Below are 21,606 nucleotides of genomic sequence, written 5' to 3' on the forward strand. Positions count from 1 at the left end.
ACCTGCTTTCAATACTTTGTAGCCCTCAAGCATTTCCTGTATTTTTTTTAAGTTAGTGCAGCAACAATGAAAGGTAACGAGAGACCAGTTTAAATGTACTGTATACTGTTTTTACAAATCACAGATCATACAGCATGTACTTGTACAAAACAAATTGACCAGAAAAAGCTTTGATCAAAGGAAATGTTACATTCTTGTTGAAATGCCCCCATTTCTACACACAGATTCTCAGTTATGCAATGCAGAGTTCTAGGCCACTAGGGGCACAGAACATTATAGCCAGAACCAACCTTCATTGTGCAAACAAAGATGGTCATGAAAAGTATGTAGTAAATCAAAGTAAAGTAATCAATTTCCGAGGACTACTTGTAGTATAAGCTATATTATAGAACGCTCAGAAAAGGAAAAGGGTGAAATGTTAAACCTAAGTTAAGTTGTATCAGAACCGGCCGTGATTAGGAGTCCAATAGGCCGGCGCACAATTGGCCCAGCGTCGTCCGGGTTTGGCCGTCATTGTAAATAAGAATTTGTTCTTAACTGACTTAGCTAGTTAAATAAAAAGGTGACATTTAAAAATAAAAAAAGTTAAAGTAAAACGTATAATCAAGTTGTATGAATAAATGGCTAAATGTACTGGACTCACCAGGCATACAGCTACTTGGTTACCTCTGTTAGATAATTATAGCTAAAGAACACTGCAGACTAAAGACGCAGCATCATATTAGTATTGCCATACTGTGGCTAGTCTAGAGTATGTAAAAGACAAATGGAGTTAAACATGTACGATCAAACTGCTAAAGCATGTAGACCTTTCAAAAGTGATTATACAAATACAGGGGGGAAAAAACAGAAATATAATGCCACCCGCAGTGCCAACTCCGTTCAAGCCCGTCATAAAAAGCTCTATGCAAAGTTGTTTTCCAACTGGTGATCCGCAAATTGCATGTTAGATATTCATATAAGAACAGCCTTTTTTTCAACAGCCTAAATTCTGACACGCACCTTCGCAACCAATGTTCAAATGTTTCTTTGTAAATAAATCACAGGAGGATACTGAAGAAAAACCTTAAATTGTATCTACAAACCTAGTACATGTCATTGCCAGAGGTGATGAGAAATCAACAGAAAGCATCTTGATTCAGAGCCAACTTTAAAAAAAACTGCGCTCCAAAGAGACCCTCCCTTTTGATTGGAAATTTTTTTTTTTTTTTGCACACGTAAAAAAAAGACAAATCCTACAATTTAAAAATATAAAACATCTGTGGAACCATCACTGTCTCAATCGTGTAAAATTGTCTAAAATAAAACAGGTAAAAACCTATCTGCTGCTAGGTATTGAACAGAGCTGCTCTGCAGCCGCTTTGGATTACTTGAGGAGCGGAGATGCAAAAAAGTTTCCTTGGCGACTGGTGATTCCCACTCCCACGACAGACTTGCTCTTACTCCCAAACCTGAAAGTTACAACAAAAAAACAGTATTAACATTAGTCAAATGAAGCCAACGTTAAAAAGGAGCAAATTATGAACTTGGTGAAAGAACTTATTCAGAGGTCATCTACATTAACTTAAGGCTGTCTGTTTTGTTGAACAATGGCATTTGCATTGAGACTAGCGAAAACCCAAGTCCTTCAGCCAGGAACTACATACACATTGCAGTGACTTACAAAAAAAACGCTGAATAAGTAAAATGCATGACAGGACAGAGCGCTTACTTGGGTGTAGTCTTGCTCAGGGTAGACCTCATGCGTTGACCCAGAGAGCTGGAGGACGGAGTTTTGTTCATTTGGTGGTGCTCTGGAGTGGTGAGAGGACCCAGCATGCTCACTGGAACAATATCAATACACACAGTCAACATTAGTCACATTACCCCAGTTGGTAACCAACTGATTTGCATTTGTTTTTAAATATAACATATTTTCATAAATTGTCAATATAATAACACATGAACCTAAATGGAGGACCTGGCCTGTAGTGTAGGCAGGCACTCACGTAGGATTTGGTACGGGGTTGCTGAGATAATGCTTGACTAGGCTCACCTTTGTGGTCAGGGGTATAACAGTTATTGTTCTCGATAATCATGTGATCAGGGTGCGGCTGGTCATGGTCCACCATCATGAACTGGCTCCAGTACTCCACCGGCAGGCCCAGCAGACGCTCAATAACCTGGGTAATAATAGAAATGCATTAGCTTCTGTTTTTTCCTGAAGAATTACAGCATATTGCCACATCCTCTTTGAAGGGGCTAAACAGATCAAACAACTTGCAAGACTTAAAATAATTAGACGTTAAAATGTAACCATGGTATTTTTACTGCAAGTTAATTAAACCGAGACTGTTGCTGTAATGAGTTACCTTGGGCTGGCGTTTGGTGTCCTGCAGGATTGTCACGGGCTCTGGGTCAGGCACTGCATGGCCAACGATAGTTGGCCCAAACACCCGAGCCAGGTTGGTGATGTCCATCTTAGTGTCCAGGCTTTGTGCAACCCTGAAAGAGAATGAATGTTGGGCAATAGGAGCCCCTTTATCAAGGGGGAAAACAAGCAACAAAGCTCAAAGGGTCAGTGATAGGGAGCAACAATTACATTTAAAATGAGTAAGGAGAGCTGCACAGCAGATGCTAACCTCTGAAGATGAATGGCCAAGAAGGCCAGGGTGTCCCTGTTAGCCTGTGGCAGGTCACTGATTGTCTGGTACATCAGGGCAATGCTGTTATCCTCATCCGCCAGCTCTGAGGACAAAGTGAAACGTCAGTAGAGAGCACAGAAGTTGAGTTGTAGACATGGATTATTATTTGTTTTAGTCCAGATGCAGAATTTAACATTGCAGGGACTTAGTAACGACATTTATTGGTGACCAAGAACATCACGAAGGAACGCTTAACTGTATTTGACTGTATTACTAACCAAAACATTTAGTGTGCCCAAGGACAAAATGGCTATGCAAAGCAACTAAAAGACACCTTTATCCAGTCTACAACTGGCCAAACCAACCACAGAGTGATAAAGTTATTGTTTTATCGCTTAAGGGCCAACACCAACCTGCAGCCTCCATGAAGGTGTGGTTGAGGCGGAAGGTGAGGAGGGGCTCTTTGAGGTTCCTGAGGAAGTCCTTGAGGAGCCCAGTGACGCAGTGGATATCATCCACCTTGCTGAGCAGTGGGACAGTCTTCCCACGCAGGAACTTCTCCTTCAGTTCCTTGACCGTGCGGTCTGAACCGGACAGCCGATAGAGGCCGGTCTGGGAGAGAAAAGAGCATGGTGAAACTGGGCTCAATCATAGATAGCTTCAAACTATTTACTGTGTTTCACACTATATTACTACTGTATAAACTAAGCTAAAAAAAAAATAGCAATTATACAGCTCGGTGTGAGGCTGTATTTTTTAAACAGACTGGAGATGACAACTCACCTCATGTAGGCCCCTCTGCTCAATCTCATTGACGCAGTGCACCACCAAAGAGGGAATCATGGGAGATTGGACATGGGAGACGTAGTCTGTAAGCGTACCCTGGGATCGGTAATACATTTAAGAGGGAATGGTTATCCCATTAGACTACACTGAAATCACAAGATACTTGAAGACAGACAAGTTGCATGTATCAGAATTAACGTATTGTTTGAGTATATGAATACAAGTTGAGAATTCACAAGAAACAATCCTGTACCTGTCCGATTTTGACAGGAGTGCCACTCAGGCTGGGGATGCATGGCAGGGGACAGCGTTCACGACACTCTGGGTGGGTGACCACTCTGCAGTCACGACACTTCAAGGAGATCTTTCCGAACTTGATCCTCTTGCCACAAGGTACACATGACTCTGGCTTGATTACCTGGGCGTGAGGTAAAACAAAGCGTGGTTGATACAAGTTCGCACAAATCAGAACTTGTCATTTTAACCTGAAAATAAGAACCAAAGCAACACGTTTTTACTACAAAAGCTAATTCAATAAAATAGCCTTTCTAAATTCACCCATGTGATAACGCTCTCTGACTGAAAACAAAATGACATTCCTACCGTTTTGGAGACAAACTCGTGCAAACGGACACCCCCGTTGCCCTGGGGCGTGCTGGGTTCCTGAGGCCTGCTGGGCTGTTTGAACATGACATCCTCAGACTTTACTGACTCCGAGTCCCACTCCTGTGTAGCTGAACAAGTGGGAGCGAGAGGTCAAATACTGCACTGACAAAGCAGTTATGATGAGTTATGAACATGTCACATTGTCAAGGATAAACTAATACAGTCCCGCTGCGTGCTGCTTCCCAAATAAATATCACATCATGCTTCGACATAAAAATACCATCTTCCATTGTAAAGTTGACCAAATAAACAGTAAATGAGTAAGAGCTGTTACCAGTCTTTCTCCTGCTCCGAGTCCAGTAGGGAACCGACTCAATAGTAGAGACGGCTTCGATGGGACCTCCGTTAGCAGGCACGGTCACTGTAGTCTTGGCCACAAGAGACTCATTTCCCTACAGCCATTAAACAGATCAGTCAAATCACTTTAAACCTCAACCGTATAATGAGTAACCGCTCTCAGCTCCCTACATTTGATTCATTTAGCAGATGCTCGTATCCAGACTTACAGTTAGCGCATTCATCTTAAAAGAGAAATTGCATCATAGCACCACCCCAACAGCAACATATGTGAAAATGGTGCATTCCTATGTTTGGTAGTAAAAAAGACAGGAAGATAAGCATTTCTAATGACACCTGTGTACATCATGTGATTTTAACCAATGAGTAAGCATTTCCTACTAATTGGTTGAAGTGCATTGGAAACACTTGTCTGTATAACTACAAAACGCGCCATTTTCATATGTTGATGTTCAAGTAGTGCTAGAGATTATTAATATGAAGTTGAAAATGAAATTTCACAATAAGATAGCTAAGTGAAACAAGCACAACAGTCGTAGTAAGTAATTTCTTAAATAAAAATAAAATAGTTATCAGCAAAGTCAATGTATATAAATATATATATTTGCATTAAAAAATAAAGTATGTGCGTGGGGGGGGGGTTAAGACATCTGTCTTTTTAAGATACCCTTTAAAGGGTTTCAGATGTTTTTGGACAATGGGCATATTTACAGAAATGAAACCTTTACCTTTTCAGAAGTTCTGCCTGTTGATCGAGACCTTTTGGAAGCACATGGGGGACCATCAATGAAATTTCTTGAGGCAGAACGCTGTAATGAAGATGTCAAACATGTTAATAACAAATACACCACCGCGCCCTTCATTTACACATTCAATAAATAATTCCAATGAACTGCTTACCCTCTTTTCACGTTTCTTCAGTCGCACAGTTCTCACGATGGATGAGTCCCAGTCCTGGAATGGTTTATCAAACAAACAGACCAGGTTCATTATTGCAAAATATGCCAACGTATAATGAATTGCTTTAGCCATTCTCCAAGCTAAAGGTTTGGATGAGTAATATACTTGATTCAGAGGCTTAAGCATTTAGACAAGACAAATATATAAACTTACCAGAGAGTCATCCGTTTTATCATAGCTGATGTCTGATGAAATGGAGGCAGACTCATCAATGGTCTTCAATCTATGGAAAATAACCAAATTAAATAGTGTAACTTTTTAGACGTTGATATGTTAATAGAAAATGCATTGGTAAGCTTTTCAACTCATGAACAGGAGCAAGGCACTAGAAGTGGGTCCTTACCTTCGGCTGGTGTTAAGGTTGGCTGGTGCCGCCTGAGAACGAGCGTTAAGGAAGGCCAGAGCAGAACGCTGCTCTTCATTCAGCTGGATGCTATTGCTGGAGCCCTCGGTGATCAGAAGCTCCCGAATCAGCTGGATCTGGCGGTCCTGTAACACAGGAGAACACAGGGAGAGCGGAGGTGAGAGGAGTCGTATGAAGCCATTTGACAGTTTATTGGGAGAAGAGTGAACCAGTCTGAGGGTGCCAGTGAAGAGAAGAAAATATGAAGATAGAGACTTTATCTGTGCATACACACCAACTTATCACAGTCAGCTTCTGCCTTCTGGCGGCGGCGGATCTCCACGTCGACTTGATTTCGAGCATGCTTGAGTTTGACTTCCAGGGCTCCCCTCTCCGTTTCTGCCTTGGAAAGCACTTCCTTGCAGGACCCCAGGTCCCGCTCAAGCCTGAGCCATCTACGACGGCAGTCCTCAAAGTTAAGGGCCATCTGGATGAACTCTGATAAGGGAAGTTGTACAATAATGTGTGTTAGCTTTAAATACATCTTATCCATTGTCTATATTATTAATCTCCTTGTCAAATCAAATTAAACAGAATTACGTACGGGGCTCAATGCTCTCATTGAGTATGTCTACATGAGACCTCAGATTGCCAAACAAGCTGTGTAGGTTCATCACAGCAGTGTCCATCTTCTGGGAAAAATAAAGGGCACATTGAAAACAATACTGATCATGAACTTCTATGAGGCTCATAAAAATAAAAGTCAATATTGAATAACATCATCCCCAAGCTAATTGTGTCGGCACAATTGTCTGCTGGTGAACCCTAATCATAGAGCTTGTAACGTTAGTCCTATAAACCGAAAAGGATTTACCTCTGGTTCGTTCAGCCATTTCTATGAGGAAAGAATCTTGTTTTATTTAACTAGAATACGGTGTTGGCTAAACTCCGAATACAAGGTCCGAGGTTAACACAGCCTTAGAAGATTTTACGTTGCGTTTTATGAGATTACATCAGTCAGTTAAAATTACCGTTATGAATTATTGAGCCTGTGCTTTTTTTTAATTATATAAAATAATCACATTTCACAAAAAGTGGAGGTTAGAAGATTCTCATATAACAAAAAACGTGTAAGATCTCCTAAGCCTGTGTTTGCCACAGACCTTATTTTCGGCATTTATTCAAAACGCCCACATTTTTGTCCAACGAACCATGACGGAGTTAACGTTAGTGCCTAAAAAGACGCCATTACTATTACTCTATTCATCATAGTAACCGAACTAACGTTGAAGATTTGAGTAAACATGTTGATTGTCATTAAAAAAAGTTTACTCGCACATTCAAAACAGTTAGCTAATTTAGCAAGCAAAAGTAGATTTAGCTAGGCTAGCCAACATTGTTAATGATGGAACTATGATTCAAAAAACTACAGCTAGCTAGCATGCTAACGTTAATAGAATAACTAACGTTACAAGTACATACCGCTTGCTGAGTCCACCACTCTGAGTAATGAAATAAGGCAGACAAAACACCTAAACCTTTTCACAGCCAAATGTTTTGACCTCTCTTTTGCCACTGGATGAGCAAGTGTGTTATTCTTTTGTTCGGATCATCTCAAGCTCAGCTCCTGGAAGTGTGTATTCAAATAAAATAGGCACGTTTAATTTCAAATGTACCCACTAGCCAATGAATATCAACTGACGTTCTTCACGTAGCTATACGTCAACGCGTATAAGGGCCAGCAGCGCCATAAAACGGTTACCTCTTAGCTCTGATCCTGGATCAGACAGTCCTGCAAGCAACAGTAGCCTAAATAAAATGTGGCAAATATGAATGAAAATTTGGGAAAATCCACAATAATCAATATTACGTTTTAATGATGATGATTATTATGATAATTATTATGCGTTAGTATTAATTAACATTCATTCGTCAAATGTATTATTGGGATGTTATACTTACCCACTGGGCAAGTGGGTATGACCATGAAATGTTGCTGAGACAGAGGTTTTGACCTTGTCTTGATTAATTTCTGAGCTAATCAGTGGTATGGGTGGAAAATCAGTAAGTATTTTCAAATGACCATATACAAAACAACACACACACACACAAAACTCTTCCTCCCTCAGAGAGAGAGAGAGAGAGAGAGAGAGAGAGAGATATCAATGTTTTCACTTGGACAACGTGCGAACAACGCATGCATGCAGACCAAACGCTAAAGGAGCACGATTTAATTCTAGGAAGACGCTTGTTGAAGACAGCAAAAATGATTGCCACTACTCAACAGAACATGACCACGGACCTGGTAAATGGCTTAGTGAATAGTTTCATTATTTTTAAGTTGCTTCCACGATTTATTTTTGTTGTAAAATATCATTGAGCTGTATCTGTGTAAATATCATTGATGCAGCTCTCTGATAAGCATGCATAAACGTTGAAGTTGCGCGTGTGCGTGATTGTGCGCGTATGTGTTTTTGGCTACTGTCGTTAGTATTTCTCTGTTGTGACCAGTCCGCGTCTTTCATTTAAATCAACATGATTTGATTATCGATAAGTATCTGTTTTTGCGTTTTAATCTTTCATTCATACTTTAAATATGTCATTCATACTGCCATTTCCTGAACAAGCTTCTGTGCTCTGACTGCTCTGACTGCAGTGGTCGTGCATTGTAGCCCAAAACATATCAGCATTCGTCTCTTCTATCGCAAACTGATTTAATGTGGTGACTTTTTGTTAAACTGACACAGTTAAATGATGTAGATTTGAATACACCTCATACATTCCGGTTATCGCGATTGAAATATTTATGTTTGTTTTGTGAATAGATCTGACATGCCTGTTCAGTTGTAGCGTAATCTGAAGTGAAATCATGACCGGATTACCAATGCCAAAGGGGAGGATCTTACTTTATTATATATTTATACTGCATGCTGATAAAGAGAGCTCTGCAATCACAGAGTGTGAATGAGCAGGGGATGGATGGACAATCAATTTTATTCTGTAGCCTAATTGTATAAAGTGTATAAGCAATCTACCCACTCAATTAAATTGATGTAAAATCTGAATATCAAAGTAGCCTATTATTTATCGCCAGACCCTATGTTTTTCTGCATTTTACATTTCATACTTTTTTTGCCACTGATTTTAATGTCATATTTCTTTGCCCCTTTGTAATGAATTATGTCCACTACATACCCATTCAGCAGTTCTGTGAGCCTATCCAAACAGAGAAGTAAGAAGTTGCAACAGTTTTTGCATGCTATGAAGCCCTACTTGTAGGCTGTCAATAGGTCGCAGAATTGCTGACACCAAGAAATGTCAGTCACAACATGTGACGGTAGTCGGTTGCATCTTTGTGGACAGTTGCTGATCGCTTCAAACGTTTTTTTAATGAATTCTCTGAGAATTACATTGCCCCTGGAGATTAGTTAGTCTGTTGCTGTATGCTTTTCATCTCGAGTACAGCAATACTTTATAGCCCTGACAAATTGTCTAACTAATAATACACATCACCCATCACCTTCTCAGTGACAGCAGCAATTGAACCATGGCAGCATTTCAGTTCAGAGCTGCACTAATGCATATGGCTGACCAATCATGTGTCAGACTGTTAACATTTTTTTTTAAAATCAGTGCTGTATTAGGTTGTATTGGTATGTTTCATAGTGTGTGACATGTAAATAATTGAATATACATTATATGTATTTTCTGTCTGAAGTAGCCAGTTTGGATTTTTTTTTTTACATATCCCCTCAATTTAGAATAAATCCCTTTAATTTTGTAGCTTAAACAAGGAAGCCACAAACACTAGTCAGTGTATCCATATCCCTTCTCATTTCCCAGGCTAATGTCTCTCTGTGCTATGGCCCAGTCCCAATCAATGCCTTTTATTTTACACAGCAAAGCAATTCATGTAGCTCCTGCACCTCAGTGCTTGCTTCTGTCTTCACAGATGTCACACTTCTGTAGACAGATAGGGAGCTCTTATCTGTGATGGGTTTGGGGAAACAGAACATTCAGGCTGTATTTATCAGTCGTGTGTGCCTGCATCAGGATCTGAAAGGACACGTACATCTCTCTCATATCTCATCTCTCCTCTCGCCCATGCTTTACAGTGGCATCACACCCCATTCTCCCCAAGGCAGACACGACAATGAGGAGGAGTAGTCGGGGGGGCAGCAGTCATACAGTACCCACCCAGAGCCCTTTTGTACAGTCATTTTATAATGCTTGGTGGGATGCATGAAAGGGAAAGGAGAATGCCTCGCAGCAGAGGAGGCTAAAACAGTGTGTCTGTTCCATGTGAATGAGGCAAGTGCTGCATTATGTGGTATTATCCCAAAGGGCAAATTTGTCAGCTTCCTCAACCCCACATCCATAGCCTACTACCTACAACCCTTTAGGATGTGAGGCAAGCAAGGAAGTAAATATTGATTGCCCCCCCCCCCCCCATCCAGAAAGCATATGATAGCAAAATGTGTAGAATTGCAAGAAATAAGCTTTAAAACGGCATAATTGTCTCTCAGCCTCGTGAAAGTTGTGTAGAGCAGCAGGAAATGAGCTTTAAGACAGCAACATTTTGTCTAAGCCTCATGGCAAATTGTGAACAATAGCATGAGATGAGCTATAAAACAGTGATTTTTTTCTCTATGACCCACCAAAATATGATGGGAAAAAGATTTGTCCCCACCCTCTGCTCACTGTACTGTATTGTACTGTACTTTACTGTGCTCTACTCACTATACTGTAATGTACTGTATTCTACTGTGTTCTACTGTACTCTACTCACTGTACTGTACTGGACTGCACTGTACTGTGCTATCCAAACTATGCTAGGTTCAGATTTGGTCCAGTTCGGTCCATTTATGGACATTAACATCAAGGCAAGGGTGGAATGACTAAATTTCAACTCTCGCAGTAAGAGCTGGGAAAGTTGATATTAACTGGAAAGGGAGAGGGAGAGGGAGGGGTTTTCCAGACTGTTTTAACACTCTTGGTTTGACCACCAGATAACAGAAAGACAAAGAAAACAATTCTGAGCTGAACTTAACAGGATGCCAGTAGAAGGGAGGACAGTAGCAGGTGACCCAACTGTGGTTTGTGACTGTTATGATTTCCCATTGTAGCCAGTTCAGTTGCAGTAAATTTCCAATTTGGTAATGGAATTAGGAGTTTAAATAATTTACTAATTCATAAAGAAAATGTATATCAGTAAAATCCCTATAACTAATTGATAGGTCTACCTTTACTTGTTACTTCTGTAAACTTTCACTATCCTCCCTCCTCATGAGGGAGAGACATTTGAAAACATCATAAAGATGTGTGTGTTTTTGGTAACAGAATTACAAAGCACAAGGCAATATTTCTTCAATTTACAGAAGGTCAACAATTTCTTAGAAACTAAATATAAACGTCTTTACGTCAATATGATTGTGTTTTAATGTATTTCTTATACCTTTTAAGACTTTTCTCGGTAGATGTTTTCTAATACCCCTTTTCCACCTGTTTATCCAGATACCAAAGTCTTTACCTATGACAATTGGGGGGGGGGGGGGGGGGGGGGTGGAAAATGGTTGAAAAAGGAATCTATGCCTTAATCTCCCAAAAATATACAGTCTTAGCTTTCATTTGATGCAAAACTTGATACACTTCTATGAACTTTTACATGGAAATGACCATATGTAGATGAGAGTCAGCGGCAGCGTAGCCTAGTGGTTAAGAGCGTTGGATTAGTAACCAAAAGGTTGTAAGATCAAATCCCCAAGGTACAAAATCTGTCGTTCTGCCCCTGAACAAGGCAGTTAACCCACTTTTCCAAGGCCGTCATTGACTGATTTGCCATTAACTGACTTGCCTAGTTAAATAAAGGTTAAAAAAAAACATGTCAACAGTAGCTTCACAAGTTGTGTGATTCTGCTTCAGATGATTTATTATGGTATGTTCACCACCTGTTCCAATGAAAGACCGACAAGGAGTTAAGGAGATCCCCCAGAGTCCAATTCATGAATTTTTAACAGCCATATGGAATCTCCCACCAACTAGCTCTGGTGCATTGGGAGTAAATTGAGTAATTCATTGTATTTTGTGTGGTTTCTCTTATTGAGTCTGTAGCCAATCAATACAATGAATTTATTACAATGTACATACAGCATGTGTTTCATTTAAAGAAGAGGCTGTTACCTGTAATCGTTAGTTGTGTTTCTCAGTGAAGGGGTCGGGGTATATGTCCCATGATTCCACAAGTTGTCATATTTTGCGGGGAGGGACGCTCTGCAGTGGTCCGTCCATCTAAAAGTCCCTTTTACGGGTTGCTTTCTTTCTATTAATTGTTTCCCACTGGACCTTGTTCAGCTGCACACGGTATCAATCATCTCATTTTGTTGAGGGTAATTCCCTTGATCTGCTCTGTCTGTTTGCCATGTTGGGAGTGGAGCTTTGTTACCTCTTACTGATGGAATGAACTTAGTCAGCACTGGAAATGTTTGTGGAGGACTCTCGCAAGGTGCTCTCCCCAAGAGATCCATGGTCGGTTGCCCTTACAAATCTACATTTTGTATAGCAATAGATTGCCCGTGTGTCGGTTTGACTGACAGCTTCATCAAAGCTTTATCTGGAGGCTCCTCTCGGCTCTCTTTCGGATGGATGGCTCACTGAGGAGTGTGTTAAACATGATTCATTTATTTTCATTTCATGTGGATCTTTTCTGGGTCAGCAGAAAGTGTGCCTGCTGTTGATATTAACATCAAGCCTGAGCAGGTTGCTCACTGACAGGACCTAATCCCTCATCTGTCCACCTCTTCTGGCAGCCAGTGCTGTGTTGGATCATCAATTCCTCAGATTTAGCATCACCATCACTGAAATCCACACAGACTGTGTTGGCTGTGTGTATCCACACTTGGGATTCTCTTCCTGTCTCCTGTATCTGTGTCTCTTTTGCAACAACTTTGACAAAACTCCCTCTTCCCCCAGCCAGCATGCACAGGGTTCTCCCTCTCTATCTTCTTACAACGGTGCATGCAGCCTTAATTGGAAGCGTAGCCTTATGCACCACGCCTCCTGTCGCGGTGCATCCCATTAGGGCGGATGTTTTAGCAGAGTGTTGTATGCAGTCATTAGGGAAGGACTTTGAAATCAAAACACTGTCTATAGTAGATTCATCAGAGCAAAGGAATTAGGTTAACCATGTGTCTCTGCTAGAGACATGTGTTTGTGTGTGTGTGTGTGTGTGTGTGTGTGTGTGTGTGTGTGTGTGTGTGTGTGTGTGTGTGTGTGTGTGTGTGTGTGTGTGTGTGTGTGTGCGGGTGCGTGTGGGTGCGTGCGTGCATGTGTGTGTGCGTGTGTGTGTCTGCTTTAGATTAGATTAGATTCAATTCGTTTTTTAGTCACATGCACAGGGTCACATATGTAATCGCAAGGTACAGTGAAATTCTTATGCTCCAAGCTACAAAAGTGCAGGTAAAAAAAATGAGATTAGAATAGTAATAATAATATATACACATTTACAACTGTAGCAATGATAAATGTCCATTTGGGAGGTGGGGACAGGGTAAATGTAGAATACCCATGGGGGGAGCAGCAATGGGGGGAGGGGGAGGTAGTCCAGGGGGCAAGAGGGGGACAGAGGGAGCAGTTAGCTGACTTGTGGCTATTCAGCAGCCTGATGGTCTGGGGGTGGAAGCTATTGGCCAGTCTGATACTCATATACTTCCCAGAAGAAGCAAGTCAAGCACAGTCGATGAAGTTGGGAGGACTTTGCCTGCACATCAATTTATTATGATTAACCTTTATTTAACTAGGCAAGTCAGTTCAGAACAAATTCTTATTTACAATGGCGGGCTACACCGGCCAAACCCGGACAACGCTGGGCCAAATGTGCGCCGCCCTATCAGACTCCCAATCACAGCCGGTTGTGTTACAGCCTGGATTGGTTTGGTATCTCTCTGGACAGCGGTGGGGGTTGTCCCTACTGGCCCAGCAAGTAGTGGTTTTAATATGGATGTGTAATGAAACCGGAGCCAGGATGATCTAATAAAGATAAGACATTGGCTGTGTGTCCATGTATGCTGACGATTCAACCCTATACGTGTCAGCAACCACAGCTACTGTAGTGAAGTCAGTCCAACCCTAAACAAAGAGTTGCAGTTGGTTTTAGACTGGGTGGCCAGTAATAAACAGTAATAAACTGGTCCTGAACATCTGTCAAACTAAGAGTATTGTATTTAATACAAATCATTTCCTAATTCCCAGACCTCATCTGAATCTGGCAATGAATGGTGTGGCTATTGAGGAAGTTGAGGAGACAAAATGACTTTGTCTTACCTTAGATTGCAAACTGCCATGGTCAAACCATATTGACTCAATGCTTGTAAAGATGAGGAGAGGTCTGTCTGCGGTAAAGAGATGCTCTGCTTTTTTGACACCACACTCCACTAAGCAAGTCCTGTAGGCTCTAGTTTTATCTTATCTTGATTATTTTCCAGTTATATGGTCAAACGCTGCAAAGAAAGACCTAGTTAAGCTGCAGCTGGCACAGAACAGAGGGGCACATTTAGCTCTTTATAGGGCTGATATCAATACTATGCATTCCAGTCTCTCTTGGTTAAGAATTGAGAAAAGATTGACTGCATCACTTCTTGTTTTTATAAGAAACATGAATGTGTTGGAAATTCCAAATGGTTTGCATAGTCTAATTTACACACAGCTCTGACACACACACTTACCCCACCAGACATGCTACCAGGGGTCTTTTCACAGTCCCCAGGTCCAGAACAAATTCATGGTAATGTACAGTATTATACAGAGCCATGATTGCACGGAACTCCCTTCCATCTCATGTAGCGCAAGTGAATAGCAAACCAAATGAAGAAACAACTCACGGCACAACGCCACTCCCCCATGTGACCTACTTGTTGTGTGTAAGTACTGACATGTACTGTATGTGTAACTGATAGATGCACACTACATGTTAATGTGTTTTGGTATGTGTCAGACCCCAGTAAGACTACCTGATGCCATTGGCATCGGCTAATGGGCATCCTAATAAAATCAAATCTATACTGGAAACCAGTCAAGGTATAGGAGTTGTCTCCTCGTTATCTTCCCATTGTGAGACATTTCACACATGTTTCAGGTGTGCAGACAGGTTCTGAGTATGTGTGACCAAGATTGGGGATTGTACATTGCATAAGGAGAAATTAGTGTGTGTGTGTGTGAGTGCTAAAGTTGCTGTATAGTGACGGTTCAGAGACAGTTGGTGTAACACAGGGCTGGATGGAGGATCAGCAATCTGTCAACTAGCGATCCGCATGGCTGTTTCCAGGCCACATCAAGGCCTGGAGGAAGGTGATGGTGATGGGGGACAGCAGCCCGCCCGTGGCTCTGTGGCTCTAAGGACAAGGCCAGGCTACAGAGGCAGGCGGCCATAATGAAAGCCGAGCTTTATGGCTGCTCTGTGATTGAGCTCTCACACATCAGTGAGCATTGGGCTCCAGCGTCCGGTCTCAGACAGGCAGACACTCTGAGGGATCACAGAGTAGCTCGTCTGCCGTTATCTTTAATTGCTGATACCATGGCTCTCTCTTCCTAGCAGAGCTCGAAGGAGCATCTGATGAAAATATACAGACATAATATTCCTATGGCAGCTGTTTCTTGTACTTTAATGCTCAATCTTATTTATGTTTCACCTTGTGTTCTTAAACGTTCTGTTCAATTCCCGTCAAGTCTGTTTGATTTATCATGTTGCACCACAGACTTCTATACAGATGTTTCCAACAAATGCTTTTCTTGCAGACTGTCTCCTGGTCTTCTAGTTTTCATGGAAAGTGCGCCCCTCCCCCTCCCTCCCTCCCCCTCCCTCCCCCTCCCTCCCCCTCCCTCCCTCCCTCCCCTTCCCTCCCAACCCCTACCATATGCCCCATTAAAGCTGTAACAGGTGAAATGAGGCGTCAGTATCGAGAAATTACGCCATGACAGAAAATATAGTCTGCAATTAATTTCAAGCTTTTCACTGGCAAACTTTCTCGCTCTGCTTTAAGGAGAATCACTCTAAATCATTGCTGTCATAGTGAAGGGCTTCGAGCAGCTTTTATTCCCCCAGAGTCTCCCTGTAGCCTGCACAGCAGATCCGCTTGTCTGACAGAGAAACCCCGCTGTGAGACTACGGAAACGAAGCAGCACTAATGTTCTCTCCCTCAGCTGTGTGTGTGTGTCACAACGCTCATCACTGCGTATGTGCATGTGTTTCTATGTGTGTGTGTGTCACAACGCTCATCACTGTGTATGTGCATGTGTTTCTATGTGTGTGTGTTTCTCTTGGCAGGACATGCATGCTTCTACTGGTCCACCACGGAATTGGAAGGGAATTGCGATCGCCATGGTGGTGATTGTGGGTGTTCTATCGCTGGTCATCCTCTCAGTCATCATGCTCACACCTGGTAAGAGGACACACAGAGTGAGAGAGGGAAGAGAAGGAATAGGGAGGGAAGGAAAGGTAGAAAAAGAAAGAGAGAATCTGAATGCAGGAGGGTGAGCAGAAGGGAATAAAGGCAAGGGATGGAGTGAAGGGGGAGAGTGGAAGAATAGAGGAAGTGAGAGAGAGGGAGGGAGGGAGAGAGAGAGAGAGAGAGGAGGTGAGAGGATGCAGTGGGAGGAGGAGTGGGAACGGACTCACAAGGCTTTCCATCAGACAAACATATCAACAATACCATTACCTATAGGACAAAACACGCCAACGAGGATAAACACAAAGTTCCTCTGCATTGAAAAGACACTCAGACAAAAGCAGAGACTCCAGTGCTATGCTAAGAAGAGGCTATTGTCCAGGAACAGCTGTGCATTGGACTGTGTGAAATAGAGCAAGCTTCATGTTCATTCCTGGGTGGATATGGTGTACACAAACAGAGGGTTTATCCCCATTAGCGTTCTCCCACTTTCCCATTCCTTCTCTCTCTCTCTCTCTCTCTCAACATTCAATTCAAAGGGCTTTATTGCCATGGGAAACATATTATTACATTGCAAAAGCAAATTAAATAGATAACAAACAAAAGTGAACAATAGACATCACACTCACAAAAGTTCCACAGGAATAGAGACACTTCAAATGTCATATTATCTCTCTCTCTCTCTCTCTCTCTCTCTCTCTCTCTCTCTCTGTCTCTCCCTCTCTCTTTCTGGAAGATGAGTCTCATCTATTATTGCAATCCCGTTTCACCATGGAGGATCTGGCGAACGAGAAGTATACAGTTCACGACCCCTGTGTGACCTGGCTGAATGGTAAGAGATTCTAGCTCTATCTGAGCTAACCCAGATTATCCTGTTGCCCCTGTTTGATATCTGAAAGCTCAGTATCAGGAGATTTATTGAGATATTACTGTCAAACTTAAGAACAAATAACCAACAGTTATGTGCCGGATACTTTAATAACTTTAATGTCACTTGAATCATATTTACTCATCTTGCATTACTCATCTCATATGTATATACTGCATTCTATTCTATACTATCTATTGCGTCTTAGTCTATGCCGCTCTGAAATTGCTTTTCCATATATTTATATATTTTTATCCATTATTTTACTTAGATTTGTGTGTATTAGGTTTTTGTTGTGAAATTGTTAGATATTACATGTTAGATATTGCTGCACTGTCGGAACTAGAAGCACAATCATTTCAATACACTCGCAATAACATTTGCTAAACACGTGTATGTGACCAATAACATTTGATTTGATAAACCTTGAGACCCGAAGGAGGGGAAGAAGATACAACATGTGTAGGGAAGCCTATGCAAACTTCCATTCATGTTGGAATCGAGTGAACCAACTAAAAGGTTCACATTTCCCTTGGACCTGTGTTGTCCCTTCCAGAGAATGAGGTTGCTCTCAGAACCAGAGAGGGCCATATCCTGTCCTACAGCCTCCACTCCAACCTCACAGCTACCCTGCTGGACAACAGCTCCCTGGTGAGTAATGGCCCGTTACGGCCCTGGGGCCCTACAGTAGAGGAGACTTATTCCACTATTGATTGGCTCATTTACAGAGACAGCCAGACAAATGGGACCGTTCAATAGACTGACAGGGTCTCCCAGATGGAGAGAGGATACAGAATGACTGTTCAAACTTTTGTAGTTTTAGAAAAAAGAGCACTAGTAACTTTCACTCTGATATAGCTATGTAGAGGAGGTCTATTTGGTTCCCTCACTGTTCAGTTGAAGCCCTCAACATATGGCTTCAAAGAGATTTTTCTTGCAAGGGCCTCATTTTGAAGAGTGCCTGGTTTGGCAAAGCGATGCTAAAAAACCTATCTGGGTCATTGCCTAGGAGCTACGCGGCGTTCTGTTGTCAAGATGGGGAGAAGTCTCCTCTCTGGCTCTCACCAGTTTATCATCTCTGTTGCTATCCTACAAAAGTATTTAGCGTTCAGTGGATGATATAGGCAGGGATACTGCACCTAGGGCCGTGGCTTTCCAAGTGCAATCCCTGACATTATCCATATGAGCCCCGAGGTGATGTTGTTCTTGAAGGTTAAGGCTAATATGAGATCCAAGTAAGTTACTGACACGTGTATCATTTAATTTTAGGAGGTATGCAGGTTGTTGATATATTGTTCATTCCGTGTTTCCAGGACCTGACGACCACAAAGTTCCATGTGTCTGCAGACAAGAGGTTTGTCCTGTTGGCATACAACATTCAGCCAGTGAGTGATGCTCGTTTTGACCAAATAACATGCTCATAGCTTGCTCTTCCCGTATTTTTTACAGTGTCAATCATTCGGATCAATTATCATAGTCACAGCCGTAGTAATACCCAATGACACCAAAGAAGACTTGCATGCCATGTGGTTTCCTACTCACTCTCACACCGTTCTGCACAGCAGCGCCACAAGCTTATTCCAGACCATCAGAGAAAATCAGTTGAGTCAAATCTGTTTCTGTTGCGACTAACGACACGCCTGTTTCCGCACAGCATGGTGGCTGTAGTACAATAATGACATGCATTCTAATCCAGCCTTTACAGTCAGTGGAATGAACGAGGGGGAGGAAAGTCCCTTATGAAACAGTTAGAGAGAGCGAGAGAGCGAGAGAGAGAGCGAGAGAAAGAGAGAGAGAGAGAGAGAGAGAGAGAGAGAGAGAGAGAGAGAGAGCGAGAGAGAGAGAGAGAGAGAGAGAGAGAGAGAGAGCGAAAGAGAGAGAGAGAGAGAGAGAGCGCGAGAGAGAGCGAGAGAGAGAGAGAGAGAGAGAGAGAGAGAGGGGGAGAGAGAGGGAGAGAGAGAGAGAGAGAGAGAGAGGGAGGGAGAAAGAGAGCGAGAGAGAGCGCGAGAGAGAGAGAGCGAGAGAGAGAGAGAGAGAGAGAGAGAGAGAGAGCGAGAGAGAGAAAGAGATTAGGTGGGAGCAGGGTGAAAGTAGATTCTTCCCGGTACAGGGTCCTCCTATGTGTGAATGCGCTTTTTAAAATAGAGAACTAGTGATGCTACTACAGTACTGCAGCAGTCTTACATTTTTATTTTTTTTACCTTTATTTAACTAGGCAAGTCAGTTAAGAACAAATTCTTATTTTCAATGACGGCCTAGGAACAGTGGGTTAACTGCCTGTTCAGGGGCAGAACGACAGATTTGTCGACAGATTTGTCGTTCTGTTGTTTTACATGTTTTACATGCTATTCAGACACAGCCAATAGTCAAATCACGGGCAAAATGTATGGGGAATATTCAGACTAGGTAATTATGGGGGAAGTGGTGTAGAAGAATGGAGGGAATTAGGTGGCTGAGAGAGAGGGATCAGTTTGATGTAGATAGCAGTGTGCGGCGAGGGGGAGGCAGAGATGTGATGAGGGAGATGGGGTGTTAAAGTTGGAGCTGCATGCAGTAATGAAATCGCCCTGCTGGTTTGGTGGGGAATGTTAATGAGGAGCTTATACTAGAGTCTAATGTATAATGCACAATTGCAGGTGGTTTGAGGCAAACCCCAGCATAACAAACAACTCTAATAACACATGCATTTTCTCATCTCTCTTTCCCTTGTAATAGCTTTCCCTGTTTCCCCCGCCAACCCTTTCCTTCTGTAAATATCCAGTCGCTTAATAAATAGCTTCCTGTTTCCCCAAAGGAGGGAGCAAGAGGTGTAATATACGGGTAATGGGGGGGGGGGGGGGTTCCTTCAGCACAATTTCCACCTTATTAAAGAGTGTATAGGATCTGCTCTCTCTCTCCCTCATCCTCTCTCTCCCCCTCTTCCTCCCTTTCTTTCTTTCTTTCTTTCTTTCTTTCTTTCTCTCTCTCTCTCTCTCTCTCTCCCTCTCTCTTTCACTCTGCTCTAGGATCTGCTCTCCTAAGTTTTCTTATTTAGTAGTTTACGATCATACCATATAGCTTTTGTAGGGCGGCCCAGCTCCCAAAGTGACTCTACACTGTATGCAAGGATTTCCTTTGTGTTGTCTTAGTAATTCAGCCTTCTCTGTGTTGCTCTCCAACCCTCTCTTGTGTCACCTTTGAGAAGCAGATGTTCTGTTGTCTTTACATCCTGTAGGTCTGATATCTGATTGGAGGTTAACTTTAGAGTAATGCCATTGGTCAACAGCTCAGATGTTGCAAAGGGGCATCAGATTCATTGCCTTTTTCTTCTTTGTTCTTGACCTGCGCTGGTGAGATACTCTCTCCACCCCATGGACTCTTGGGACATGGCTTTTCAGGCTATGACTTCTCTTCTCTCTCTCTCATAATGCTTTGTAGCTTGAGCATTATGCCTTGTATAATGGTATCATTCATTTTACAAAGTTCTTAAATAATACTTGAGTTTTGCGTTCGCTTCTCATGACCATTTCTTGATCTTAGTTAGCTAAACACATAATACTTGGTTGCACCTGGTTTTACTATAATATTAAATGGAGTCAGATCTATCACGAGGATGAGACCCAGATGCAGACACAGGAGGCAGTTTGATTCTCAGAATATTTAGTATTCGAAAGGGGCAGGCAAAAGGCAGGTCGAGGGCAGGCAGAGGTTGTTAAAGCAGGTCAGAGTCAGGCAGGTACAGGATGGCAGGCAGGCTCAGGACAGGCAGAAAGGTCCGAACCGGGAAGACTAGAAAACAAAAACTTGAGGACAGGAGAACCGGGAAACACGCTGGTAAGACCTGACAAAAACAAGACGAACAGGCAACAGACAAACAGAAAACGCAGGTATACATCCACAGGAGATAACGGGGAAAATGGGAGACACCTGGTGGAGGGTGGAGACAAGCACAAGACCGGTGAAACAGATCAGGTTGCGACAAGATCCGTCTTTCCCTCTCTTTTTGCTTTGTCTGTCTCGCACTCCCTCACTCTTTCTATCTATCTCCACCTCGCTTTTTTCTCTCTATCTCTAGGGGTTTTCGGCTGACAATAGCCGTTTGCCCGCAAGCACAGGCTTTCTTGTTGGGGAGAGGAGCGGTGTGCCGCTGAGAATGGCAGAGTGAGACAGAGAGATAGAGAGAGGCAGGGTGGGAGGGAGAGAGAGAGAGAAGAGAGGGAGAGAAGAGAGAGAGAGAGACGCAGTAGCAATAGGGGGAGAACAAATATTTGACACGCACCATTCGCCCCTAGATCACCCTGTCCAATCGAAATCAATCAGAAGGGGTGTAAAAGAATGAGTGGGATGGATGCTTAGAGGAGAGGGCTGCAGTGGTGGGAAATGGATGAGTGGGCTGTGTGTTAAGTTGAAAGGCTTCTCCCCTGGATTTCATATTAGCTGTGAGGCTTTGGGGAGGTTTGTGCCTAGTGGGCGAAAAATAAATAGATTTTGAGAGAGGTGGTATAGTTAGAAGTACGGGTGGCGGGGGAGGGGGGCATAAGGGAGAGAACAAATTCAAACCTCCTGTGTAGCAGAGGTTTCAATCTCTCCTCAACATGACCAATAGTCTGATAAATGTGTGTGTTTGCGTGTCTGCGTGGGTGC

At 42.5% G+C, this 21,606-nt stretch overlaps 2 protein-coding genes across 3 annotated transcripts in view; one reads left to right on the top strand and one right to left on the bottom strand.

Moving 5' to 3' along the window:
• Positions 1 to 88: 88 nt before the first annotated feature.
• On the bottom strand, positions 89 to 7,400 carry racgap1 (Rac GTPase activating protein 1). Of its 2 annotated transcripts, none has more exons than XM_021566127.3 (17): positions 7,159 to 7,400; positions 6,281 to 6,368; positions 5,972 to 6,174; positions 5,677 to 5,822; positions 5,487 to 5,556; positions 5,274 to 5,327; positions 5,102 to 5,182; positions 4,351 to 4,468; positions 4,014 to 4,144; positions 3,664 to 3,828; positions 3,408 to 3,506; positions 3,038 to 3,236; positions 2,622 to 2,727; positions 2,352 to 2,484; positions 2,036 to 2,162; positions 1,712 to 1,823; positions 89 to 1,451 (listed from the first exon to the last, which is right to left on the bottom strand). In XM_021566127.3, exons 2-17 carry the CDS (start codon positions 6,363 to 6,365, stop codon positions 1,367 to 1,369), a joined length of 1,914 nt encoding a protein of 637 aa, XP_021421802.1. In that variant the 5' UTR covers positions 6,366 to 6,368; positions 7,159 to 7,400; the 3' UTR covers positions 89 to 1,366. The 2 variants fall into 2 exon arrangements, with proteins under 2 accessions (XP_021421802.1, XP_036802929.1); XM_036947034.2 differs by having other exon boundaries at positions 6,281 to 6,365; positions 7,159 to 7,384.
• A 294-nt stretch (positions 7,401 to 7,694) lies between these two features.
• The window catches only part of LOC110492107 (inactive dipeptidyl peptidase 10), a 34,874-nt gene continuing 20,962 nt past the window's right edge, over positions 7,695 to 21,606 (top strand). The window contains exons 1-5 of the mRNA XM_036947035.2: positions 7,695 to 7,981; positions 15,995 to 16,109; positions 16,852 to 16,947; positions 17,540 to 17,634; positions 18,297 to 18,368. Coding sequence (XP_036802930.1) covers positions 7,874 to 7,981; positions 15,995 to 16,109; positions 16,852 to 16,947; positions 17,540 to 17,634; positions 18,297 to 18,368 — 486 coding nt within the window. The 5' untranslated portion in view covers positions 7,695 to 7,873. The remainder of the gene's footprint in view (positions 7,982 to 15,994; positions 16,110 to 16,851; positions 16,948 to 17,539; positions 17,635 to 18,296; positions 18,369 to 21,606) is intronic.

The sequence above is a fragment of the Oncorhynchus mykiss genome, chromosome 16 (assembly GCF_057628025.1).
Source record: "Oncorhynchus mykiss isolate SJ-2025 chromosome 16, ASM5762802v1, whole genome shotgun sequence".
Classification (NCBI taxonomy): Eukaryota; Metazoa; Chordata; class Actinopteri; order Salmoniformes; family Salmonidae; genus Oncorhynchus; species Oncorhynchus mykiss.